This window comes from Acomys minous, assembly GCF_964271855.1.
Source record: "Acomys minous genome assembly, chromosome: 8".
In the NCBI taxonomy this organism is placed as follows: Eukaryota; Metazoa; Chordata; class Mammalia; order Rodentia; family Muridae; genus Acomys; species Acomys minous.
The window spans coordinates 106319264-106347236 of NC_140489.1; the positions used below are offsets into that span (position 1 = coordinate 106319264).

Below are 27973 nucleotides of genomic sequence, written 5' to 3' on the forward strand. Positions count from 1 at the left end.
ACTTCCTGCACGTCTGACATTTAAAAGCGCGTCAGGGGCGGCTGGATGCTGCTGCGGATGCGGAGCTGTGTGTGCCGCTGCCTACTCCGAGCTGCCTGAGCTTCGCAGCAGTGGAGCCTGAGCATCCTCTAGCCGCATATGTAGGGAAACCCAGGACTCTCACACTGGCTTCCTAGCAGATTCACCTTTCATCTCCAACGCTGCGGCTCTCCTGGAGCAGCACGCACCATCCTCTTCCCCATCCCAGCTGCCGATGAAGCAGGGGCTGGGCTGGGTCCAGCAGCTGGGTCAGCCTGGGCCATGGTGCGTCTGAGCCCCGCGCTCCGGTAAGGTAGTAGAGGCAGCAGCGCTGTTTAAGCGAGGCGGGCGCATCTCCTGGGAGCCTTCCCCAAGCTGCCAAGATGTTCAGCTGGCTGGGTAGCGATGATCGCCGCAAGAAGGACCCTGAGGTCTTCCAGACGGTGAGCGAGGGGCTCAAGAAACTATACAAGACCAAGCTGCTGCCCCTGGAAGAGTATTACCGCTTCCACGAGTTCCACTCCCCCGCCCTGGAGGATGCTGACTTCGACAACAAGCCCATGGTCCTGTTGGTAGGCCAGTACTCAACAGGCAAGACCACCTTCATCAGGTGAGCTGCAGCTGGGTGCTGAGGCTTCAGGGGGACCTGGAAAGTCTTCCATTAAGGGTTCTGAAGAAATTCCTGTGGGAGGTCTCAAAAGCTGACCCTGCTGCCAAGCACCCACCCCCACCCCCCACCCCCCCATTGAGTCCTACAGGATGTCTCTCCCACTGTTCTTAGCCCTTGGTCACTTTGAAACATTCAAATTAAGAACCAGCGCTGTTGTCTGTGTCTGAGGCACAGAAGGAGGCAGACACCTCACGCAGGGGAGGGTGTTATAACGCTCCCTTTGGCTAGGACCTCTCCTCTTGTCTTGTGAAGGTCTCAGCAATGGACGGGGGAGACCTAGCTTTGCAGCTGAGTTGGTCTCAATGGTCACAGGCCTGTGGACTGGGCATTCTGAGGCCACTTTGTTCTTTTATCATTTTTTCCTTCTCTCTGACAGAGCTTTTTTTTTTTTTTTTTTTTTTTTTTGAGTCTGTGTTTTAGAGACTCAAAAGGTGTGGAGCACAGAAGCAGAATGCTTCTCTGATCATAACAGTTCAATAATAATATTAAAGACACGCAGAAGTAGAGGAAATGCTGGCACACCTCAGCCGGCCCCTTGACTTTGCAGGCGGGATGGCAGAGGTGATGGGGAGGTTACGTGTTGGTTCCGAGCCTCACGGTGTGGATACAGACCCTGGATGGAGCCCTAGGTGCATGTGAGGCAATGCCAGCTAAATACCTGTAATTTTAATGGTGACTCTTCCATTCCTTTGGATGATAGCATTTGGAGGCTGGAGGCATCATCAAGAGGGCTGCAAGCATTCAGAGAGAGGTCTGTATTTTCCGCCAGAGTCAGGAGTATCCCTAACTCTGAAGAACAGGCCTCTCTCTCAAGGCCAGGCTGCTTTTTTCAAAAGTTGAAAGGTGCAAATATTCCAAAGGTTGGGGAGTGTTTATGGCCTTACAGGCTGAGAGTCACACTCTCAATTTGGGTGTCCTCCCAGAGACAAGGGTGCCCATCTATAGAGGGTTTGAAAGCAGTGGTCCTCTTATTTCTGGGTTGACATCTGTGACGTACAAAGCCATGTGCTTTGTCTGGTGAGGAGAGCAGCGGAGTTGACATCCTGGTGACTAATTTTCTAGGTACTAATTTTCTCCAGTGCTAAGCTTTGGGGAGCAGTACGTGTATCGTGCTAACCTGTCATGTCTGAACAATGCACCAAGTCATTTGTCTTTGGGGAGTGGACAGTCTTGGGCTGTCAACTTGACCTGTAGCTTTGCAAGGTCAAGTGATTTCTAAAGTGAGGACCTGGGGTTCATGGTTTGCCACCTCTGATATATTTTAAACATGAGAGATGAAACCATTGCTTTTTCACTTTATTTTTCAAAAGTCTAAATCATTTTTCTTTTTAAAAAAATCTAATAAAAGCTGTAGATCTCTCTTTAGAAAGCTACCTGTGTATCCTAAATTTACCTGCGGTGTTAAGTGGATTAACTGGGAACACAGAGGGAGAATCTTGGATTCATGATCAGCCCTTAATTTTACTAAACACCAATTGGTGCTTCAGTAATACCTGGGTTGTGTACACAGGTTCCCTTGTAATCGCTGCCCTCTACCCTATTGGGTTTACTCCTCAGGGGAAGTGTAGGCCATCTGCAAACTGTTCTTGGCTTTATATAGCCTGCCCAGGCCCTCTGATCGTCCTTGGTCACCACCCTGAGGACATTAAGCTGCTGGGCCCTCTCCTTCCCACAGCAAAGGCACTTGCCAGGTAGCTTCAGTGCCTCAGCCTCTTCAGAGCTTCAACTCTGGAGAGTTCCCAGCAGCCATCTTGCAAAATGGGAGGGAAGGAAAAGGCAAGTGTTTGAAGAGCAGAGTACCCAAGCAACAGCGAAGTTGAAGTGTCTTTGTGTGAGATCCTCTCCTGATTTTGCCTGAGTCATCACTGGCTGTTACTAAGTCTAAGAAGATGGCAGAGTGAGGTGTCCCACAGTGTCCCTTATCTGAGGGAGACAGAAGGCTAAGGGAGACAAAGCCCTATCTTTTCCTATCCTCTTAGTCCAAGGGCCCCCTTCCCACTCACAACTGGAACTGAATATAGCTCATGAACCAAAAGATGTTTCCCCTCTGGAGAGTCATAGAGCAAGGCAGCAGTGGGAAGAGTCAGTCATCTAGTAGGCTGAGGGGGGCTGTAACATGAGGGTTTCCCCAAACCAAACTGCACATATTTTCTTTCTTCTCATTAAACCCAACAGTTTCGTTTATTAGTAGAAAGTTAAGAGAATAAATGTGAAAAAGAAACTGTGCCTAACCTATAGCACAGAAGAAACCATTTAAAATAATATATTTGCCTTTTCTGTACTTAGAACTATTTTATATTCTGTTGGAGTCATGCTATGAATGTAATTTTTGTATGCTACAGATTTTTTAGTTATAGTGTAAACACATCCCATGTAATTATCATTTTATCAGCTATATAATATTTCATTTATATTCTGTTTATTTTTTTAGTTAGCTACTACTTTTGAGTATTTCTGGTTGTTTCTTATTTGCTGCTGCAGGACTCACCCTGAATAGCATCTTCCCCACAGATTGGCCTTGTTTTTTCAGAGATTCCCAGAAGCAGAATTACTAGGCCAAAGGTTGTATGGCATTTTTCGTAAATATTTAATTAAAAAAAAAAACACTTTCTGTATTGAGTCACATTCTACAGTTGCCTTCCAAGATGGTGGTACATACAACCCTCACTACCCCCGCCCCCAGGATGTACTCACTTATCTGGCTCTTGGGAGCCTCCCCATCTTGGTCTGAGGCCTGAACTTGGGAAAAACATTTCCCCTAGAGAAACAAGGATTTGCCCCCTTGGTTGCCCTCACTATTGGCTTTTTGTCTCTGGCGTGCCCATCCACTTTGAATTCTGTGTGCCCGCCCTGAAGTCTAGTTCTCCTCTTGGGAAGAACACACAGAAAGGACATTCTTCTAATAATTAATTAACGTGCTATGATCTCTGCCTGAAATAACTTCCCTGGCCTAAGGCCCAGCAACCCAGGGTAATAAAATAAACAATAAAGTGGTCTGTGGGCTGCTCCCTCCAACACAGTCTGTCTTTTTGGAGCACAGTAGCTCTGTGTCCCTGGCAGCCTCCTTCCGCCTCTGCTGTTTCTCTTGCTGGTCTGAAGCTCTAAGCCCCTCCTTCTTTGGACCTGTCAGAGCCCTGGCCACCCTTTCTTGCTGTTTATTTTCTTTGCCTACTCTGGCTGCTGGTGGCAGAGGGGGACAAGGACCAGTCCAGGTACCAGATGTTACTGTGGTCCCCTTGGACCCTGCCTGGGCTCAAGTGGGGAGGTCTGAGATTCAGAGCCCGCACTGAAATGTCTGGGTTGATCTTGAGCCTCTTCTGTAGTGGACCACTGGAATGCTAGATGTTCCAAAGCGAGGCCAACGTAGCTGGCCCTTTGAGCTGCTCACTTTTCTTCGAGAACGCTGCAGCCTCCACCAAAGGTGACTAATGTGTTTTCCTTTGTTGGCTCCATCTGTTATCAACCCCAGGATGGATGGCGATGGGGACCCAGATCGTACCCTGGCCTTTAGCTTGTGGCTACCTCAGGAAAGATGACTTTCTCAGAAATCACAGGTAGAGAGGCCACCTACCATCCCAGAGAGACCCCACTCATCTGTGGACTCAATGCTGCCTGTAACAGTACCTACACCACTTCAGGGCTCTGCCATCCTTAGTCAAAGGATATTCTTTTAGAGTCCAGGGTCCTGGTCTGCTGGGCTCAAAGTGGGGCTGGGTAGATATTCAGTTGCTTTTATTGAAGGCTCATTGGTTACTGGAGGGAGCTTCAGACTAGAGGAGAACACTGTGTCTGCCTGCCTCAGGTCCAGTTCAGGCATCACCTTGAAGCCGGGCATCTGGAAGGCAGTAGAGACAACGCTGGAGAAAGGTTTGCGTCCCGTTCCTACTGGCTGTAGGACAAAGGACCTGACCCAGGATAACCTGAGTTAGGTCAGCAGAACATGGCCTCCCCTACTTCTTAGCCCAGAGACTGACAAGGAAGAATAAGGCAGGTCACACTTCCATGTCCCTCTGAGCTATGTCCCTATCCATACTATGTGAATCTTCGTGACCACCTATTGGGAGTGGGAGAGCTCAGAATCAGTTCACCATTTAGTACCAGGCACCATGGTAGTAGGGGGTGGTGGTGGTATCAGTCCCTTCCCTCTTTCTAGCTGAGGATGACCCTTAGGAGGTAGGGCAGCCTCTTTCTAGCACCACCACACCTTGGTGAAGGTGCAAAGGCATCCTGCTTCTCCATATTACAGAAGAGCCGAGGAGGAATGTGATGCTAGAGTAAGTAGTGTCCCAGATGGGCAGGCTTGTCATGGGGTGGACCCAGCCAATCTGAGCTCCAAACTGTCTTGCTGCTGCAGGCACATTTTCCCATAGCTGAGGGCCCTTGTACAAGGCTCCATGGCCAGTTTTCCTGGGGAACGGAGTAAACTTTTCTTTTTTCTTTCTTTCCTTCTTTCTTTCCTTCCTTCCTTCCTTCTTTTGTTTTGTTTTTGTTGGTTGTTTTTTTGGTTTTGGTTTTGACACAGGCTTTCTCTTGTGTAGCCTTGGCTGCCCTGGACTCACTCTGTAGACTAGGCTGGCCTCAAACTCACAGAGATTCCCTCTGCCTCTGCCTCCCCAAGTGCTGGGATTACAGCTGTGCGCCACCACACCTGGCTCCTACATTCATTTTTAAAACCAAAATCGTCTGGTAGGAATGTGCCAAGTACCTACAGGCAACACTGAAGGGTTCATTTTCTCTAATTATTGTTTGTGTCATTGTGGGAAAGTCTGTTGTAGCCCTCGCTTTCCCAAAACACGTGTGTATTACCTCAAATGGCTTAACCTCTTAGCTGCCATAGTTAGAAATCAGGTGTTTCTCTGTTTTATAAGCCAGGAAGGTGGAGGCCATTCTTTTAAAAATTTCAGTTATTTGCCCATTGATTTAAGTTGTGCGTGCATGCATGCATGCCTGCCTCTGTGCGCTTGTGTGTGTGCCTTATGTGTAGGTCAAAGAACCACTTGCCAGAGAGCGTTCTCTCTTCCCACCATGCCAGAGATCAAGCTCATGCTGTCGGACTTGGCAGCAGACTCCTTCCCGCACTGAGCCATCTTGCTGGCCCTGCTGTTCTGTTGAGCAACCTGTCCAGGGTCATGCTCTGGGGGGTAGAGTTGTGTGGGTCCTTCAGCTACCGAAGAAAACAACAGGTCCTTCAGATGACTTAGGGCACCTAACCCTGAGCCTCCAGCACCAGTGTCTGCAGCTCCGCAGCCTCTACAGTTCCTTCCCTACCCAGGGCTAGCGCCAACAGCTGCTCAAAGCCTGCACCTCCTCGCTGCGGAGATGGGTGCCCGAAAGGCAAGGCTGGTTGAGATTCTTGGCTCTCCGCCCTACCCTGCATACTTAGGTCATCAGCAAAGCAGACCACATACTAAGATTGCCAACTAAGCAGGGTATAAAAAAAAAAAATGAGGAAAATGTTATGAAATAATTTCTAGTTAAGAAGCATATGAAGAAAAATCACCCTCCTGGGGGGAAAAAAAAACTCAGATTTGTGTTGAATTTCCCCACATATATTTTATGGTTTAGCCTTTATTTATTTTGCATTGGATGGCAGGGGAAAGGAGACTCCAAAATCCTTTCAGTGTTGGGGACCTCGAATTTGGCTCCCGAACTTAGACGTAATGTTTTTCAACAGACTCCAGTGCAAAACGAAGTTAATGTTGTCCTGTCATGGCACCAGTAAGGCTGATTACATGAGATAATATAGGTAAATAGTAATGACCACACGGAGGAAGCTCAAAATACAGCATCAGCATAACACAGAATAAGGAGTGCTCTGTCCATCCTTATTTCATGTGTCCCCATCAGTTGGTCCCACCCAGGCTTGAATTAACTTTTCTTTTTTTACACAGCTGTGGGAATGTTTTCACCCAGCAACAGAGGCGATCTGTCCCACACCCTGTAAAGAAGAAGTGCCTGAGATTCCTCGCTAGATTTTCCTTTCTGGACACAGTGGTGGCTTTGTTTGAGGGGCACCCGGTGCCACAAGCCATACCCAAATGTCTATGAGAATTTATCCCATCCAGTTCCCTGCTTGGCCCGACTGCAGCCTCTGAGCATGCTTTTGGCCTCTTCAGTCTCTGGGTTTCCCCAGACCCATATGTGATCAGCAAGTTTTTAGTCACATGAGTATAAAAGGCCAGCAGACCCAGCCCAGGGCCCTCTGCCCAGCCACCTCAGGCGGTGGCTCCACAACTCCCCAGGACGCTGACCTGTTAAGGCTGGGCAGTGTCACCCTTTGTTCATCCGCTGAGTACAGCATGTCTCCCAGGGCTGGAATCTGAGACGCCCTCTAAAGAACATAGCTCATTGCTGCTGTGGCCTCATTCACTCTGGGCATTTTTTGAGGCTGCCTCAGAACTGTTCTTTCCATCCGTCTAGTTCAGCTGTGCCCGGAGTTCGCATCCCTGCTCGTCACACCTCCTCCATGGGTCTGCAGAGGAGTTAGCCAACTAACATGGACTTTCCCAAATCAGCACACAGGTTCTCACTGGGAATCCAGTCTTATGGCGCCTAAGTGTACTTTTGAAACCCGCAGGGCCAAGACCTGTTCCTCTCGCCATTTGTATGCCACCTGCAGTCACTGGGATGGAAGGAGCAGGCAGGGCCTGAGTTTCTGGAGACACGTGTCTCCGCGCGTTTGGGGGACCCAATGCCTCCCCTTTTCCTCAGGCCCTGGCTCTATCCAGCTTCTGCCAAATCACAGACTTTTGAATCATATCTCACTTTTTCTTTCTAGTTCCACATGGTGGGGTGAGAGTGGGAGAGGGAGCATCATGTCTGGCCAGTTCCCTAGAGGGGCTGCATTTCCTGGTTTCTTGGAGGAGGCTTGGGTGGTGAAAGGAGACAGTGGGTATGGTGATCAAAGACACCGGCTCTTAAATCCAAATGCCAGGTTCGAATCCTAGGTTGTCTGTGGCTTCATCCCAAGTTCTCTGACTGGAAGAAACTTTTCCTTTATACTCCCAGCTGTTGGGCAAGGCAACCCAAGACTCACGAGCTTCCCCGACAGCTGCTCAGAGCCCAGCTCTGCAGTTGTGGCTGCTGCAGCTGCTCTACAGGCTCCTTGGGGACAGAGTCCATAGCAACCCAGCCCAGGCACCATGGAATAAGAGTATAGCTCCAAATGGTTCCTGAAGTCACAGATAGCCTGCTGGGGGACCCTGAGGAAACCCAGCGGGTCCCCCTGGATCCTGCCCACCCTGGAGAGGCAAGGGACGGCAGATAAGAAACTCACACTTTGGCCAGGGAGACTGGGCCTCTAGCCCCAGAACTGTCCTGTCTTTCCTTGGGCCTTGGTGAGCTTTCTGGGAGGTGGTTTCTCAGAGGAGTCAAAGCTGGTAGGAGAGTACACCAATGTCTGCCTGATAGGGCTTGGAGTCCAGCCCTGTTACTTTAAGAAAGCCCAATATCCCTTTTTTTTTGCTTCCTCACTGCCTACCTCAAGTGCCACCATGGGGAATTTCAAAAAGACAGACTTTCAGATCAGAATGTGACACTTAGAATTGCCATTACATGTCAGAGGTTATTATTAGGAAAATGACAGGGTTAATATGAAGCACACTGTAATACCCTGGCTGTGTGCTTGAATCAGCTGGGGACCTTCTAATGAGGAGCAGTTGCTAAGGTCTTGTCCCTGACCAAGCAGGTTAGAACGAATAGAGGCCTGATTCTGTCAGCTGATGCTCCGCAAGGGTGGAGCCAGTACCAAGGACCAGAGAGCGGGACCTCTGCGGTTCTCATTGTTCCTGGGCCTTTGCTTTGTAGCTTTCTGTTTCTCAGGCACTGTCCTTTAGTGCCCACAAAAAGATGCTCTGGGACTGTCCTCTGTCTGGCCAGTCCTACTGTAGGCAGATCTATGCACTTTAATTCATTCCAGCCTCCCACTGTCTGGGTCCTAATGTGTCCTGGGATCCTAAAGGGCTCTGTTGTCCACTGTGCTCAGTGACTATTTCCTGGCTAAGCATGAGCCTTTGCTCTTGGCCTCTACGAGGGGCAGCAGAGGGAGGGAGACAGGTAGCCGTGGGCTCTCGCTGCCCAGGCCTCAAGAAGAACATGCTGTACCATGGCCTTCAAGTTTCAGAAGCACCATCCCCCGATCCCTCAGGGGTGCCCATCACCAAACAGTGGAAATAAATGGCTGCAAAAGATACAGTTCAGAATCCTATTCCTGGCACAGTGGCCCAGGCAACAGAAGACATTCTGAAGATCACATTGGCCAGTCTCCTAGTAGAACAGACGATGGGGCTCAAAGCAGGGAAGGCACCTGCCCGGGGCCCTGCATGAGCCGAGCAGAGTCAGGTGCAGGAAGTAGACAGCAAGCTCATTAGAAACCACCCCATAAAAATAGGCAGCCACTCTTCCTCTGCTTCCCTTTTTGCCCAGAGATAATGTGTCAACTCCTGTTATACCATTTTCCCCCTGTAGACAATAGAAACTGCTACCAAATATCAATAGGAATTTTTTTAAAAAAAAAACCCACGTATGTAACAATCCAGATAATGGAATTCTACATAGTTATTGACAACGGTAAAGTAAATCTGGGTTGCTGTCTGTCTCCCTAATGTTAAGCGTAAAGTGAAACCCGTGCATAGCTATTATCTGCATAATCACTACAGAGTATGTAAATTCCTACCTACAGACTGCACAACATCCTCTGTGGTTACCAAGTCTGCACAAGGTGGGGGTGGGGAGGGTGTGTATGTGTGTGTACGCGCACGCGCATGCACGCGCAGGTGTCAAGTGCAGTAGAAAAGCAGCAGTAGATAAAAGGCAAATGTTGATTCCACATCAGATAGAGAAGATAAAAACCAAACACTTAAGAAAAAAAAAAAAAAGGAGTTAGAATAGCCACCCAAAAACCTCTCCATGAACTGAAATATTGGCAGCAAAAATACCCAGTGCCTACGGACACAACGGAGATAATGTGTCTTGGGGAAGTACAACACAAGGTGTCTTGAATATAGTCTTACACTAGAAGCTTGCATCAATTGGATAGTGACAAGAAGGAAAGGTATAAACTGCTTAAAAGCTTCAGTTAGGGCCAGTGAGATGGCTCAGTGGCAAGGACTCCTGCAGCCAAGCCTGATGGCCTGAGTTCAATCCCCAGGACTCATAGTGGAATGAGAGAGCCAACTCGTGAAAGCGTCCTCTGATGCTTAGTGACACATGTCAACATGTAAACATACACACACACACACACACACACACACACACACACACACACACACACAATAAATGAAAACATAATAAGAGAAACCTTCAGTGACCAATATATAAGTATGCCTAAGCACAGAGACTACAGCACATGTATAGAAGGCTACAGAATACAAAGAATAAAGACTAGAGAGAGGAGTCAACACCTAGGGTGGACTGACTGGAATTCATTTTTCATGGTTTTCCCTTCATGCTGATGAGTTGTTATATACCTGACTAGTTCTTTGGTGATCTCTGAGAAGCCAGAAGAGCCTTGGGATTGTCCAACTCTGTGCCTGTGTGTGGGAATTTCAGCTGGCTACGTTGGCTGTGAAGTCTGCGGTATACTAGTTAGGAATCAACTTCAATCCATGGGTTACTTCCGAACCCAAACCTTGCTTTTCCTTCCCCCGCTCCTGAGTCAGGGAAGGGAAAAGGACCAAGAAAGCAATGTGTGTGAAGTTCAGCTAAAATCCCACTTCCTCTGCTCAGCGGGTGCTGTGGGGCTGCCCGTCTCCCATGACCCGTGCATGGCCAGCTGCGTAACAGACAAAGACGGGCCCTCCATAAACACCATGCCTACATGTGACTTGCTCTGTCCTACAGGTACCTGCTGGAACAGGATTTCCCAGGCATGAGGATTGGGCCCGAGCCAACCACTGATTCCTTCATAGCAGTAATGCAAGGAGATGTGGAGGGGATCATCCCTGGGAACGCCCTGGTGGTGGATCCCAAGAAACCCTTCAGAAAGCTCAACGCCTTCGGCAATGCATTCCTGAACAGGTGGGTTGGGCCTCGGGATGGGGATGCACAGCTGGGTGGTCTCTTTGCCTCTTTTTGGAGCACAGGGGATTGAAAGGAGAGGGGGTGTGGTCCTGGGAGAGTGTGCCTTTCCTGTACCAGCTTCTTAGCGGGCTCCTGAGTGGGACTGAGTCAGTCATCATGGCCTATGGGACTGTAAACTCCAGCTGATATCAGCTGATTAAGGAACAGGGAAGGACATGAAGGTGACCTGGATCAGGTGTCCCTACCTGTGCTCCTACTCCAACCCCAGTAAAGGCATTAAAGGCACACTACAGGTTCCAAGCATTTGCTTATGCCATGCCTGGGATTATTTGTCCAAGCAGAAGGGAGCAATAGGAGGTTCCTTCTTGTTCCAGAATGTTCTACTTGGGAAGAACGCTGGTCTCACAGAAGAGGCCTTGTATTTGAGCCTTAGTTCTCAAGCTCCTGTGTGACCTTGGGAAGGTCACTTCCCTTCCCTTATGACAAGTTCAGGCCTGAAAATACCAAGGTTATCATGAGGCTTCGAGTGGAGAAAGTCCTGGAATAGTGACTCTCAGCCTTCCTAATGCTGCGACCGTTTAATACACCCCTCATGTTGTGGTGACTCCCAACCACAAAATTATTTTTATTGCTACTTCAAAACTGTAATTTTGCTACTGTAAAGAATCATAATGCAAATATCTGTATGTTATCTGATGGTCTTAGGCAACCCCTGTGAAAAGGTGGTTTGACTGAAAGGGGTCATGACCCACAGGTTGAGAACTGCTGCTCTAGAGTGTTTGACAAGCTAATCTGGGCCTTCCCGTTGTAACTGTGCTTAACTGGAATGTGGACAGGCCCCCTGGTCATGCTTGTTAACACAGTTAGCCCAACTTACATGTGCATTCCACACAATTCCAAAGCTCCTTTTTCTCACTGGAGATATTTCAAGTGAAAGCAGAGGCTATGGGCTTTGGCTTCAAGTGGGCCTGGAACCAGATGCCACCTTGAACTGTGGCTCTTGCACAAGTCGCCACACTTCTCTGTGCCTCGCTTTTGCTCGGTGTGTTAAGAGGATAGTAGTGATATCCTTGTGTGAGGAGCAGAAGCAGAGGTGAGTGAGGTACGGAACAGAAGGTGCTTTGTGTCTGATACATTGTAACTAGCAGAAATGTTACATTGTGGGAGCATGGTTAGTTATTATGTGGGTGTTTGCTTTTTTTTTTTTTTTTTTTAATTTGATTCCTGGTCTGGAGAGATGTCTCAGCAGTTAAGAGCACAGGACCTAACTTCTGTTTACAGCATTGACCTCCAGCTGCTCACTGTAGAGGACGGCGCCCTGCCTTCTAGCCTGCATAGGCACTGCATTCATATACACATACCCCAACATAGACACATATGTAAACATGTATTTAAAATTAAAAAGTCAATCTTCAACTGACTTTCTAATTCTTTCAGTGAGAGAAATGGGTGCCTACTGGCACTATTTATCTCTAGAAATTGAGATATGGCTTTATTTATTTATCTCTAGAAATTGAGGTTTATTGTCCAGAGGCGTTCTCGGTGTAAACTTTCCTGTGGTGGCATGCAACCCATAATACTCTAAGGCAAGATGGGACAGGTGGCCTGCTCAGCAGTGTGGAATGCAAACTGGTAGGATGTGTTTCCAAAGCAGGGCCAGGGAGGACAAGGTCTGGGGAGGGAAATCTCAGGAGGTGGGCGTGGCTGCCTAGAAAAGAAAGTTGAATCAGCATAAATGGATTGAGGTGGTGGGTACTGAGGTGCATCGCGGTGGGGGACTTGGGCCAGGAACTCTTGCTTTCTGGAGCTGAGTGAGGAAGGGCCTGGTTCAGGTAAAAGGGAAGAGAGGCCCATGGGATACTAAAGCACAGAATAGGCATGTGTTGCAGGAAGATGATGTAAAAAGAATGAGTCAGCAGGAGTGACTGAGGGAGAGGAGGGGGAGGGGGGTGGGGGAGGGGTGGATGGGGATGTGATGCATTCCATTTTGGATGTCTCAGTTTGCAGTGAGTGACTGTGAGTCAGCTAAGGAGCTTCGTTCTGAGGCAATGGTGAGCTGGCTTCCAGGTGCAGGAGGAGAAGAAACTGGGGTACACAGAGTCAGTCATCAAAAGGGATGGAGGGCAAGGTTAGTGTTAGATCCCCTTCAGGGCAACTGCTTCCAATGATAATAGTATCTATACGTAATGATAGGCGGTCAGTTATGATGAGAGATTTATGTCATTACCATAGTAGCCAGCACATTCCTGACAGGAGTGCCTTTACGTCATTAACCAAACCCACCAGGTCCTACTAACTCTATGATTGGCTTCTGAAACCAAGGAAGTGTGTGGATAGTACAAGTCTGGGTAACAACACACAGACTCTTTCAGGGTTGCTGTCTCTAAAAGATGACAAAAGGCAAGTTGCAAAATCTCTATGCCCCACTCTCTTCCTGCAAATGTATAAAGAAAACCTGAGAGAGAAAAAGCGTATAGAGGGCGGGCAGCCGTGCTTGTGTCAATTTTACACTTGCAAAAGAGGGGGAGAAGGATGAAGGGAGACACTGTTTCATTGTCTGTCTCGCTGAACCGATTTTATTTTTAAACTGTAGAAAAATATAATTTAAAATATTCTGAAAGTAATTTATAAAGGGCCTAATATATGTGGGGGTGTTATTGTGGGATTGTTTTTGTTTAGCCTGAAGGAGCAGACCCATGTGAGGTCTTGCTTCATGGTTCCTGGCCACAGGGAGCTGCTCAGTGCTGCTCTGGTGAAGCAAGACCAGAGGGAAGAAAGCAGGGTGACTGTCTGAAGGGTTGTCCTGTCCTCCAGGCTCGCTGCTAGGGGGTGGAATACGTGTGTTCTTGCAGGAGGCTCTAGGCCTCAGCGGCTGCAGCTTGAGTGAGATCATCAAGAGAAGACAGACTGAGTCCATGGGCACCATGGGCAGGAAGATTCCTCACCTTAGGGGGAGTAAAGCCAAGAAGCTATGTGCAAAGCTGGCATTCCACACGGGCGTGAACTGATGGGTGAACAAAGAGCGTTCCAGGAAGAGAAAGCCGAAGGGAGAAAGAAAAACACAGGCAGAGAAGGTTGAGAGGAAGGGGCTCAGTGAAAGACTAAATGGAGAATGGGCAGTACGTTGCATGAACCACTAAGACAGTGGCTGGTGTGGCCAACTGGGGCCTGCCAGTGGTGACCGTTCCTCTGCCTGGTGCTAACTATAGATTGCTGCTCAGCTTCCCTGTGCCAAGGAGCAGTCCTGTTTCACACCGCGTTCTTACCCATCCCTGTTCCTCCTGACTAAGGCTAGGTGGCCATCCTAGGGCAATGTCTGGAGGAGCTAGATCTTTGGATGTCGAAATAACTGGGGGTGGCATGATCCATCTCTCAAGACCAGCTCCAGTGGAACCTCCCTCAGGAAGCCCTCCCCCAAAGCCATCGTTCTGCCTGGGTTCTAACAACCCCTTCTTTGACTTTTGGATGCTGGCCCCTCCGCAGCACCCCGGCTTGTCATTGCTATGTATACATTAGCATCTCGGCCTCCACCAGGGACAGGGATGAAAATTGGCATGCCATGGAGATCTAGACACCAAGGGTTTAGAGTATGAGCCCAGACTGTCTCAGGACTACCTTGGGAATTTCTTGAAGAACAGATCTCCAGGTATACTACAGTGGCTTTCCCATATGGTCTCATGTGGGTTTGTGGGCTTCTGCTCTATACCCACCTGCTCACTGTCTTGTGCTAAATGAGGCTTATAGATGACAACATGTACAGGATGTACAGTGGTGGCCACCAACGGACAAGCCAGAAGGGGGTTCCCCTTACCCTGACTGTGTGTAGACCTCAAGATTTGAGAACACTGTGCAGCAAAGATAGAGTTCTGATTGGCCATCGGGAGCTGACCAAGCTAAGTAAAGCCTTCCAAGGCAGGAAGTGGCTGGCCTGGGATCATTAATGACTAGAGGCCACAAGCATTAAGTCAGGGCTTTGGACACGCATGGGAGATAGGATGTCATTTATGGAGTAGCCCCATTAGCCAGCCAACATTTTAACAGGCATCCTGCGTACAAAGCACTCCAAAACAGGATATAGCAGGTGGAAGAGAACCGGAACTCATTTGCGGGGTCAGCTATCATACCTAGCAAGTTCACACCATAGGACTTGGGACCCTGTGGCCCATGGGAGGGTCAAATGGGTGAACCGTTGAGGCTGAGTTGCCTCAGTGGCTTACCGCAGCTTTCCTCTCCCCATCTGTGCAGGTTTGTGTGTGCCCAGCTGCCCAATGCCGTGCTAGAAAGTATCAGTGTCATCGACACACCCGGCATCCTTTCCGGGGAAAAGCAAAGGATCAGCCGAGGTAAGTGGCTTTCCTGGTAGGTGTTAGATCTAGCCTCCCACTCCTGGCTTCCGTTTCCCATTTATTGTGTGCCTCTAAGTAGCCCATTACCCTTTCACCTTGGGGTTTGAGATTTCTGAGACAGGGCCTCATGGACCTGAGGCTGGCTTTGAACTCCTGATCTTCCTGTCCTTACCTCTTAAGTACTGGGATTACAGGTCTATGCCCCAGCATCCAGCTGTCCTATCCTTTCTATGCTATGCGTTGTATCTTTAGCAAGAAAGTCAGATGAAGTGCACTCTCCCCAAACCTGGTGCTAGCAGCCTGGACTGGGGCCAAGTTAGCACTCAGAAGTCAGCCTCCGGGAAGGGTCAGCCTTGGACTGCCTGTTTTCTCTGGGAAATGGCCAGAGCTCTCTCCTGAGTTAACCTCGGGTGACACATGCCTTGCTGTGGCTTGTGCCTCACCCCACTGCGCTCCATGACTCCTCACTGACATAGGTCTATATCCATCTATCTTACCATCACAGGGGAGGGGTGGGGCAAGAACCTTCTTCTTCAAGGGCGTGTCCTGTACAGATCAACACCCACTCACTCCCAAGCCTCAGAGAGGACAGTCATGGAGCAACACGCATATGAGCCAGGCCTCTAGATCCTTGAGGCTTAGCAGCACCCAGGGAAGGCTCTGGGCTTCTCTTTCATCCCTCTTTGAGTTACGCTGCTCCCTCTGTGATGACAGCAACTCTCTTCTAGGAAACGTGGGTGTAGAAAGGCTCAGCTCCTTGGGGCCACGCAGTAGCTGTGTGTGCGCACAAGCAATATGAGAGACTGCTGGAGAGGCCCGCTGGGGAATAGCCTTTTCTAGGTGAGCCCCAGGCAGGCCTTCTGATAGAGCCCCCATTCTAAAGCAATGTTGGTTGCAAGTAGGGCACCATGAGATATGTGAGCAAGAACCCTGCCTCTATCCCAGGAAGTAAATAAAACCTTGGAAGCAGAGAAGAAGGAAGCAGTTGAGTTGGGAGAACACTCCCAGGTTCACAGGTCCACAGTTCCTGCAATTGGTGACCTGTGATGACGAGGTCCAGGAAGCCTGGTCCTCTGGGCCCTGATGGAATGAGGAGCTGTCAGTCACTTATAGAACCCTGGGTCTGAGTCTAAGCTTAAAGGGATTTGCAGGCTCACGGGTAGGCTGCAGCTTGTTGGAGAATGCCGGGAAATGTAGTTCCTCAGGCTGCAGGGAGTGGAGAGTGCGTCTCATGCACCTGCTAGGCCAACACAACCTGGCTTGCAAGCAGATCTGGTGAGGACAGTCCCTAGGAGCCCAAGAGAACTAGACTAGTAGTTCACGGTTGACGCATCCCTCGGGGAGCACAGGGAAGTGCGTCGTAGAGCCTTCCTACAAGGTGCACAGACCTTAGTTCTGGAACGGAATTACAATGGGCCCCCTTCTTCCCTCCTTAGCTGCTATCCAGGGCTACATGTTACATGACTCCAGGGTCAGCCATGTGACTCACCACCCTTGCATCTCTGCGTGTGCAGATGTATAAAGCAGACGGTCTCCAGGGACTCCTGTCTTCCTTGGTCCCTGCCCTGCTCCCGTCTTTTCCACTCCTCTGCATTGTCTCCTGCCTTTGTCTTCCAACCCCAGAGGCTGCTCTACACATACTGGGCACCGCTGGTCTCCACTATAGCCCCATGCCCTCCCTCCGAAAACTGATTAAAAAAAAAAAACCACCAGGCTCTTCTCATCTCTGAGCAAAACAACAGCTATGCTAGAGTGTTCTCTGTGATCCTGAGTCCAGACTGATACAGTTGCTGGCAAGAGCAGCCTGTGAGATAAACAGGAGCTGAGGGCGGGGTGGCCACCACCCTGGAGCACTGCTGACTTCAGCACCCTGAGAAGACCAGAGTCAGCGAGGACATCAGATACCCCAGTGACCCAGGTGGTGATGGGACCTGAATCAGGAACATTGCCTGGGCACGCAGCCCCTCCCATCCTTCCTCCTGGTTAGCCATTGAAGCCAGAGTTTCATTTAGCCTTCTCCAGACCCCCCTTTATGCACACGTTCCTCACACATGTACCCACATCCTACCCTCCCCCCCCACACACACACACAAGTATGCACACGGATCTAAAGTTGATTGCCCAGACTTCCTTTACCTCTGGGGTTGGCCACAGTAGAGTCTCTACTTCCTCCCACCCTCCTCAAGCCCAGGTGGGCGGGGCCTCCTCAGATACTCTTGCCGACCAAGCCTTGAATGAGGGGGGGCTGTAGCTGAAGGGTTTGCAGATCCTGAAATGAAGTCCACAGTCCCCTCACCACACTGCTGCCTGGCGCAGGGCCTGTGTGTCAGTGTGTTAGCAGAAGAAGAGCTGGAATCAAGTCAGCCCAGGAGCACCTTGCTCTAGACTGCTCAGACCCGTGGCAGTCCTAAAGTGGGAGCTGCTCCTCAGAGCTCCTAAGATAGGACCTCAGGTGTCATAGGAATGAGTGTTCTGCTCCAGGTTAATGCCAAACAAACTGTGGTCCTTTGGTTGGAGGGCAGGGCAGTGGTGTATGCCTATAGAGAGGCCAAGTCCGTGAAATTTGAGGCTAGCACTCGGCTCTGGAGTAAGCAGGAAAGGCAGGCAGAAAGCTGTTCCTGGAAGGGGCAGGATGTGGCTGGCCCTACTTCATTACTGGGAAGGAGCACGGATGTAAGCGGTAATGGGGGAGCTCTGAGGGCTCCCGGAAGGTTTCATACCTTCTCACTTGGAAGGCACATTTCCCGGCTGTATCCCACACTGAGAAAGTCACCTCCAGGCTTCATGCTCTCAGACTGCACACAGACGGAAGGCCCTGGTTCAAGTACTCAGCAGGCTCAGAGCAGGTGACACGATTGGACCGGACTAGGGACTGGGAGCCCTGGTCTGCTGAGCCCCAGTCCTCAGCTTTTAACACATTACCATAACCTGTTAGGGAAGACCAGGGAGGAATGGGGTGGGGGAGGGGGGGAACAAATTTCTCATCTCCAAGATTCCTCTTGAGACTTTGGGGGTCTGTCTGTACCAATCCTTATAGCCTACCCTTGATCACTTAGAGGCTCCCTGGGGTCCCTCAGATGGTGAGCGTTGTCAACCCATTCGTGTGTGGGCATGCACACGTGAGTGCAGAACAGCTGAGCCCTGATCCCTTTCCAAAGGCCTTACTGTGGTCATCTGGAGGCCAGTGATGAGTCTGCTGGGGCCATTCCTTGTTCCCAGGAGGTATTCAGAGAATGGCTCCCCATTGTCAGCTGAGCCCTTCCCCCCCCCATGCTGCATGCCTCTGTATCACTGTCTTTTGCAAACATCCCTAGAACTTCACAGAGAGTTTCAGGAGGTATGCTGTACCTATGACTACCACAACTGAGTGCCTGCCTTCGAGCCTCAGGCCTCTGGATTGCAGGTCACTCACCCAGGGCTAAGAGCTAAGAAGAGAATGAACACAGATCTGGGTTCTGGGTCTGGCTTGTGTGCTCGGGAAGACCCCTCTGTCTTCACTCCCCTCTTGTGTAAGATGTGTGCACCCCGTACACTCTAGGCTCTAGGTGACCGGGGGAGCATAAGGATCCATGGCGGGTCAGTTTGAAGCTGAAAAGGCAAAGAATGCCACACTGCACGTCAGACAGCAAGGGAAGTGCTGGGTGGTGAAGGAGTGGCCCTGCTGACTGAATTTGTCTCATTGATTTCCTTCTGCCTGGCATTCATTAGAAATGCTTTCTTCCCAGCCCTCCCGCAGCCTCAGGGCGGGGGCTGCAAATCCCCCACAGACTTCCCAGACTCTGGCCTGAAGCCTATCCCCCTGGATCCCTTGGTGCCAGAAGGCATTCCGGGAGGAATCCAGGAAGGGCCACTTCTGTCTTCTGTCTCTCCACCCAGAGAGCCCCTGGACTATTACATGTATTCAGGAGTCCTTACTGAGATAAAGGGGGGCACATCAGGCAGTCACCGTGGCCATGCTGTGCGTATTTTGCTTTACAGCAGTCTCCATCCAGACTGAGCTCGCTCCTCCTCCTCCTCCTCCTAATGTCAGCTCTGCTTTTCATGGCTACAGTCATGTGCTCTGCATTCAGCCAGTCGTAACGACCCACAGTTTTACAGCCAAGCAAAAGAGGTTCAGACTCACTGAAGGGTATTCAGAAAACAAATAGGAAACCTAGCCCTGTGCCCCTCTCCTGACTGTGCCCAGTCTTTGCCTTTTCCCATGCCTTTATTTCTGGACAAACACATAAGTCCAGGCTATGGAAGCAATTTACATTCATCCTCCAGGTTGCACGGACCCTGGAGTAGCCAAGAGCCTTGGAGTAGCCAGGAGCTGGGGAGGTGGGGGGGGGAGGGGGTGAGCCTTGGAGGAACTTGCAGAGTCAGTGCTTCAGTCTCACTGTCTTCCCAACCAGACACCTCAGAGAGGCTCCTCCTGGCTGCTTGTCATTTGATAGCAGCTTACCAGAGCTTGCAGAATTTGCAAAAGTAGGAGGATTAATAGGAGGCCTGTGTGCTTATTACATCATAGGAAAGGTTCCTGGAAGCCATCTGCTTGTCAGCAGCCTGGAGGAGGCTTCCTATAGGCATGCCTAGGGCACCAAAGGCAGCAGCCTCCAGCCTTCCTCTCTCCCTATCTACAAAGGCACCCTTGTGTCTCATCTCCAGCTTACTGTACTCCATCCTCATGACTCCGGCCCTAGAAGCAGAGAATTATAAACCAAGAAAGGAAGTTCAGCCAGACAGCAGTGGCGCACACCTTAATCCCAGCACTTGGGAGGCAGAGGCAGGTGGATCTCCGTGAGTTCGAGGCCAGCCTGGATTACAGAGCCAGTCCCAGGACACCCAGAGCTATTACACAGAGAAACCTTGTCTCGAAAAACCAAGAAAGAAAGGAAGTTCAGAGATCATCCCAGAAGCAGAGTCCAAGGATAAGCGAGAGGGTTCTATTGGCTCCCCCTATATTAACTTAATAACTGAGCAGGAACTACAGGGGACCCCACCTGGGCTAGAGATCTTACAGAGACAGACATGCAGACCAAGCTCCATCCTGTGGGAATACACTGAGGAGTTAGTTCTTTATAAAGGGGCTGTGCATTTAGCCAAGGTCATAAGTAAGCAGTGTCGGTGGCTCTCCTTAGATTCGATCTTCACAAGCCCGTGCTCAAGACATTGGTGGGTCCTAATTTAGAGACTGGAAAACTAAAGGTCCAGATGTGACTTGTTCAGAGTTTCCTGGATGTAAAAGGCAGAGCAAGAGACTAGGTCAACTGTGTGTAGCAGATGCTGATGAAGGGCCTGCCATGTGTGCCCTGGGCACAGCAGAGATGAAGGAGGAGATGAGGCTACTTTTTAAAGTTGGGGCTGTGGGGAGAATTCCTTAATTTTAGGAGGGAAATGGAATGTTCAGGAGATATAGCTCAGTCTGTAAAGTGCTTCTCATACAAACACGAGGGCCTGAGTTTGAGCCCCATAACACACATAATAAAAAGCTGGGCATAGAAGCAAGTGTGTCCCCCTTATATCTGTAATCCTGGCACTGGGGAAACTGAGACAGAAGGGTTCCTGGGCCTTTCTGGGCAGCCAGCATAGCCTATTTGGTGAGTTCCAGACCAGTGAGATAATCTGTATAATAAAAAAAACCAATATGGTGGATAGTGCCTGCCTGAAGAATGACCACCCAAGGTTGGCCTAGGCACCCACATTCATGAGCACAGATGTACACACACACACACACACACACACACACACACACACACGAACATAATGCCCATCCAACCATACAAACTTTCTGGATCAGACTTTAGGGGTAGGTTTCAGCCTCCTGTCTTTAGGAAGCCTTTCAGGGGACTCTGGCTAAGTCCCAGCTTGCAGAAGCTGACTCACTCAGTCTCAAAGCAGCTGCTAAATGACCTTACCTGGTCTCTGGTCTCACTTTCTGAGGTATGGAAGGAACATGTGGCTTTTTCCTAATGGCTCTGTTCCCACTCAGTAAAGACGAAAGGCTGTGGGTCTCTGTGGTATATCACCATGTGACCCTTGTGCTACAGGGAGCCAAGATTGTGGGTCATAATACACCCAAGGGAATACTCCTGCCCTAATGCCAGAGCTGTACCAAGGAGAATCTGGAAGCCTTGCTCTGATGCAGATGAGACCACTGCTCTCATCAAATGCTGGGGCCATTAACCCTGTCATATGACCTCTTTCACTCTCTTCCACCTGATTGCCCCCTGTCTTGAGGAAAAGGATGAGAGGCCACTTCTAGATGAGTCAGTGAATATAGACCATCGGGACAGCCTCTCTCTCAATGGTTGACTTTTCATCACCATAACAAACATCTAAAACTAGTAACTTAAAAGGAGAAAAGGTCAAGTCTGTCTCATGGTCCATGGGCTCCTGGCTTCCCTGTTTCTGGGCTTTGGTAAGAATAGAACATCATCGCATAGCAACATTGCTAACATTTTAGGGGCCAGAAAGCAGAAAAAGAAAAAGAAGAGCTTGGAGCAAAAGTCTGTTTTGTCAAGATTGCCCCCACCCACCCACTCCGGTGACCTATTCTCCCACATAGCCCCTGTCTTCCGGGTTCCAACTATCTCCCAATAATGGCCCTGGCATTAATGAATCCACCAAGGAGTTAATCCACTGATTATCTCACAGCCCTCATGATCCATTCACGTCCCCAAAGCCCACAGCTGGCAATCAAGCCCCCAATATGAGTCCTTTGGAGTCCACTGCATAGCCAGAGCATGATGCCTTCTCCCAGATCAGCGGTTGTTTGGCACTGAGCCAAACAGGAGCTCTAGAGTTCCTGGAACCAGCCAGATTTGAAGTCGCTCAGTGCTGGACAACTAGGTGTGGCTGCCAAAGGCCCAATCACATCCTCAGGAAAGACTCCCATAGAGAGGAGGAGTCGGGAATATGGGGCTGCAGTAGTCGAGAAAGGAAATGAGCTTGGAAAACAAGTCACTTGAGTCAGTCGGTAAGGAGAACTCAGAAGTCTTCCCATCCAGGGATGGGCGTGGCCTGAGCCTGCATCAGTAACTTGCATCTTCTGTTTTGTGACTTGTATGTTGTAAAGAATTTCTGGGTCTTTTATTCAAATTCAAAACAGATATCCAAAACTGGTCGTGATGATGCACACCTGCGACCTAAGCACTTTGGAGGCTGAGGCAGGAGGATCACAAGTTCAAGGCTAAACTGGCCCCATGGAGGAAGTTCAAGGCCAGGGTGGCCTACTGTAAGACAATAAGACCCTATCTCAAAATATCAGTATGAAAATAGTGTCCAGTAGGAGCCCTGACCCCTCACTTTAGTAAGATAATGGATGTAGCCACCCTTTATGGAGTAGCAATGCTTATAGTACAATCCAGCATCTTCCCCATCCTACCAGCCAGATACCTCAAATGACAACTGAACAGATGGAAAATGCTAAGGAGGCCTGAGGATACAGCTCAGTGGGAGAGCAATTGGACAGCACGCATGAGACCCTGGGTTTGGTCCCTACCACTGCAAACACACACACACACACACACACACACACACACATTTGTTCATGATCAAATGGAAGGAGCCAAGATCTGAACCCAGAGATAATTTCCAAGGTTGTGTTAGCTTACATCGGGCCCTTCACTATATACTTCCATTCCCCAAAGCTCCTCCCACTGACTGTCCCTCTGCCGCCCCGCCCCAGGGTATGACTTTGCTGCTGTCCTGGAATGGTTTGCGGAGAGGGTGGACCGCATCATCCTGCTCTTTGACGCCCACAAGCTGGACATCTCTGATGAGTTCTCGGAAGTCATCAAGGCTCTCAAGAACCATGAGGACAAGATGCGAGTCGTGCTGAACAAGGCTGACCAGATTGAGACCCAGCAGCTGATGCGGGTATACGGGGCGCTCATGTGGTCCCTGGGGAAAATTGTGAACACGCCGGAGGTGATCCGCGTCTACATCGGCTCCTTCTGGTCCCACCCTCTCCTCATCCCTGACAACCGGAAGCTCTTTGAAGCTGAAGAGCAAGACTTGTTCCGTGACATTCAGAGTCTGCCCCGTAATGCTGCTCTTCGCAAGCTCAACGATCTAATCAAGAGAGCCCGGCTGGCCAAGGTGAGGCTGCCGTAGGTAAATGCAGGTTCAAAGGTAGGGGGGTCAATTGCAAGAGCCCAAGTCCCTTAGATAGGAGAGTTTGGGGGTTACGGCCCCTGGCTCTGAGTTAGATGGCCAGGTTGAAGCTTGGCCTCAGGACCCCCTTCCACGATCTCCAGGAGGGCTGTGCTTTTGTAGTTTCTCTGTGCTGTTTCCTGCATTTGTAAACTGAACAGACTGAGGCAGGATTAAAAAAAAAGAACAGGGTGTGAAAGCCCTCATCATGGTACCTTAGTGTTAGCGGAGACCATTGTTGTCAGTGTCCGTAGGGGCAGCAAGGGCCGCATTCTCACCCCCACCTCTGTGACCTTCCCTCCTGATATTCTCACCATGCTAACTAACCCATTACTGTGAGGGATGGAAAGAGAAATGGTTTCAGAAAACAAGGGTAGGAGAAGGGACTAGAAGGGTCCAGTTCAGGCACCTGTTGAGGTTGCCATCTGCCTCTCTCTGTCAGGTCCATGCCTATATCATCAGCTCCCTGAAGAAGGAGATGCCCTCGGTGTTTGGGAAGGACACCAAAAAGAAAGAGCTGGTGAACAACCTGGCTGAGATTTATGGCCGGATCGAGCGAGAGCACCAGATCTCTCCTGGGGACTTCCCCAACTTGAAGAGGATGCAGGTAATGAGGACCTGGGGACCCTATGGGTGGGAGACAGTGTCACACTAGCTGGCTGCCAGAGAATGAGGGGGCTGACAGAGCTCATGGGAGAAGCCAAAGCCAGAAGGCAAGGAGGTGGCCTTAGAGATGACCACTCAAAGCGAGTGTTGGTGGCAAGCCTGGAGAGAAACAGCCCAGTGTGTCCAGGGGCACGGGTGCGTCTGATGACACTGAAGACCTTACCTGGTGAAGGCCACATGTTTGACATCTCCACCATCTCCCCAGGATAATGATACTCACCTTAAGTGATTATTAGATTTACCTCTGGACTCCTTGGGAACAGTTTGTGGCACACAGCACCTTTAAGGGTGGGTATATTGCAAATGTTAGGCTGCCCCTTGGGATTTGGGGGGCGTATATGTCTTTTCCCAAAGCCGTTCTCAGAGGGACCCTTCGATACAAGAATCAGCTTAGCGGGTATTAGCATTTTCCAAGCAGAGCACTCCCATAAGCCTCAAGTAGAAAAGACAGAAACTGTCCTCAGTATCCAAGCAAGAAACCACCAAGCTATAGAGACCAGATACAGGCAGAACCTTCATGCCACCTAAGAGCCTTTGTGTACAAAGATTCTCGTACACAAGTACTGGGAACCCAGTGAAATATCTTGTCTGCAAGGCCCTTAGCATGCAGTCCTTCCCTGTGCCCCACAGCGTTCTCCCTGACCCAGCCCAATAGAAGAGCTAAGAAGTGGCCTGCTGCACTTGCCCTTGAATTGTAGCTCTGAATAGCCTTTAAATTTTCAGCAGTGCCCATCCTGTTTACTGGCCTCCCCCTCACATAATGAGATTGCTGTGGCTAAACCAGGACAGGCATCTGTGTCTTCTAGATCAGTAGTTCTCAACCTGTGGGCCATGACCCCTTTTTTAGGGGGTTACACAATCCTTTCACAGGGGTCGCACTAAGAGCATCAAAAAACACAGGTACTTACCTTACGATTCACCACAGTAGCAAAATTACAAGTATTAGGTAGCAGTGAAATAATTTTATGGCTGAGGGTCACCATATCATGAGGAACTGCCTTAGAGGGTCGCAGCGTTAGGAAGGTTGAGGACCGCTGCTTTAGAAGCAAGGAGAAATGGGGTGTCCTAGGATGAGGGCCTTTCAAGGCTGCAAAGATTTTCAAAGTAGAGCATTTGTCTTTTATGATGTGGGTGGGTGGCCATTTGAGGGCAAGGGGGAACAGCTTTTGTAAAGTCTACATGCCTGCCTGTGCCTATGGGGTCAGAGTTCTCCACAGGGGTCCAGACTTTTGAGACCTCTGGCCAGGCTAGAATGAGTATCTTGATTGAGAACTGTAAGGATGCTCATGACCTTTGGCCTTTGTGGGTGTGTAGTTTTAGTTGCCATAATTTCCCACCCCATCACTTTGACCCTCTCACTAAATACGAATAGCGTATGACTTCTCTAGGGTACCAAGAGCAGCGAGCCCAGTAGGCAGGTATTGAAAGCCCTTTGCTGTGTGTTTTTCAAGCATATGCTTTCCTGGAGATGCACAGAAGACCCCATCTCAGAGAGACACCACTTCTAAGACTCACCATTTGATAGCTACAACTAACTCTGGAAGAAATACATGGGTTACCTATTTAATAACGTGTTGCCTATATAATAATGTTTAAGGAGATGTAAATAAACAAACCGGCCTTTGTTCCCCTTGTTCCTCTGCTCTTATTCTTCTCCTTCATAAAAGACCCATCTTCAGCCCATCAGGTCCTTGCTCTCCCCCGCTCCCCTCACACAGCCCGTTGGCCTAAGTACTTTCACTAGAAAGCTAATTAGGAGAGGATTCAGTCATTAGTAGGAAGCACCTTCCCCAATATGGAAGATCTCCTCCTTTTGTGTTCTACATCCCCCTTTCTTTTTTCTCTTCCCAGGACCAGCTGCAGGCCCAGGACTTCAGCAAATTCCAGCCACTGAAGAGCAAGCTGCTGGAGGTGGTAGATGACATGCTGGCCCACGACATCGCCCAGCTCATGGTGCTGGTGCGCCAGGAAGAGTCCCAGCGGCCTGTCCAGATGGTGAAGGGCGGAGCATTTGAGGGGACCCTGCAAGGCCCCTTTGGGCACGGCTACGGAGAGGGGGCCGGGGAAGGCATTGACGATGCTGAATGGGTGGTAGCCCGGGACAAGCCCATGTACGATGAGATCTTCTACACCCTGTCCCCGGTGGACGGCAAGATCACGGGTGCCAATGCCAAGAAAGAGATGGTCCGCTCCAAGTTGCCCAACAGCGTGCTGGGCAAGATCTGGAAGCTGGCCGACATTGACAAGGATGGCATGTTGGATGACGAGGAGTTTGCCCTGGCCAACCACCTTATTAAAGTCAAGCTGGAGGGCCACGAACTGCCCAGTGAGCTGCCTGCCCACCTCCTCCCTCCATCTAAGAGGAAAGTGCCTGAGTGACACACCCAGGTAACCTCAGACAGGCAGTGTTAGAAGAGAGGATGGGCATGACGAACACACACACACACACACACACACACACACACACACACACACACACACACAGTGTCTAGTGTGACTTGACAGTCAGACTCGAAATGAGAAGGGTTCATCCTTGTTTGAACACCTCTCCAATTTCCCAGAGTTGGTAGAAGGGCACCTTGACCTCCTCTGTCTTAGGGTATAAGCCTGTGTCTCCAAACTTTCCCTCCATCTCCCATTCCCCAGAGACACGAGGCAATTGACTGGCCCACAGGTGGCCCCCCCTACCCTATCCCCCCAGTGCCTCCACACCTAGGCTCTGAGCATGTGGGAAAGGCTTTTCATGGAATAGACCATTCGCTTTATTTCCTATGCTTTTATTTTTCCTCTTTGGCTTCCTAATTAGAAATTTACTCAGGGGCTGGGAGCTGTGAAGGAAAGGAGAAGCTGGGAGGGGATAATCAAACGGAGAGACCTCCTTAGGGCACAACGTCCCAGACCTGAGGAGACACTGGGCTATATGGTCTTTGCATTTTTTTTTTCTAAACCTAAGACTCTGTCTTCCTCAGCAAACTTGGACCTCGGACTCTGCCTGCCCCTTTTTGTCAAAGAATCCCAGATGGAGAGAGAAAAGGACAAGCTTGGTATAAAAAAAAAAAAAAAAGCACAAGGAAGCTACCCTGTGGTCTTCTTGAGCAGGGCATTCGTAATTCCCATGAGTTTATCAGGTTCTGACCACCCTTCCCCCCCTGCCCCCCCACCCCCCCACCCCCGCCACCACCGCCCCAACCTAATATGTGTGGATGCCCCGTTTCTTTACATATACCAAGCCATCCCTGGGTGACAGGAGCAGTGTTAGGCACTTTGTGTGTGTTGGTCCCTGTGGCCTTCTCTCATGCCCTAGGCAAGTATGCATCACTCCCGTTCCTGCATTTTCCAGGTGAGGAGCCAAAGACTCAGAGTAGTTTAGAGGATCTTCCCAAGCCCCTGGAGGTCACAAGGAGAGAGGATTCAAATCCAGGCCTTGAGACCTCTCTGTCCCTGTTCTGTGATGGATGAAAGGTCCTAGCATTGCCACCTGGTGACAAATCACGGAACACTGCTAGCGCACAGCCCCTCCTCCTCCCACAGCTTCCCAGAGCATCCAGGCAAGTGGGGCTCGCCAGCATTTGGTGGCCTATCAGTCTTACCATCTGTCACCTCGTAGAAGCAAACTGTGCCTTCTGGCCATAGGCCTCGTGTTCCCAACATCACAGAAGTCCAACCAAGCCATCAGGAGAGTGGGCTGGCCTGCAAGATGCTGTTGGTGCCTGTTCCTGCTCGGCCTCCCAGCCATTAACCTAAAGCATCCCAGCTCAAATTCAGCCATGGGCTGTTACCAAGCAGGACTTGATGCTAATCCACAGAAGGCCATCATGAGAGGACCAGGACCTTGTTCTCTGTAGAGTTCCAGGGACTCTGATGTCCTTGGCCAAAAATGCCTGCTGTGCTCAGTACCCTCCATCCTCCTCTGTGGTCTTTCCCCTGGCTTGCCCGATGGCCACTGACCCAGTGACTTTCTGCTACACTCCTACTGTGATGGAGAACAAAACCATGTATAACTTATTTTGTATCTATGTTCAGCTATATAGACTGTTCTGTGTATCTACAGTGTGTTTATCACTGCAGTGTGTTTGTCATTGGGATTCATGTTAATATAGCACCCTTTGGTACCCTT

General features: G+C 49.9%; 1 protein-coding gene across 1 annotated transcript; it reads left to right on the forward strand.

The window, feature by feature from the left end:
- EHD3 (EH domain containing 3) lies at window positions 1–27973 on the forward strand. Its single transcript, XM_084793461.1, has 6 exons — window positions 1–628; window positions 10529–10705; window positions 14954–15051; window positions 22724–23136; window positions 23633–23797; window positions 25708–27973. The coding sequence occupies exons 1-6, from the start codon at window positions 402–404 to the stop codon at window positions 26233–26235; spliced, it is 1608 nt and encodes a 535-aa protein (XP_084649587.1). The 5' UTR covers window positions 1–401; the 3' UTR covers window positions 26236–27973.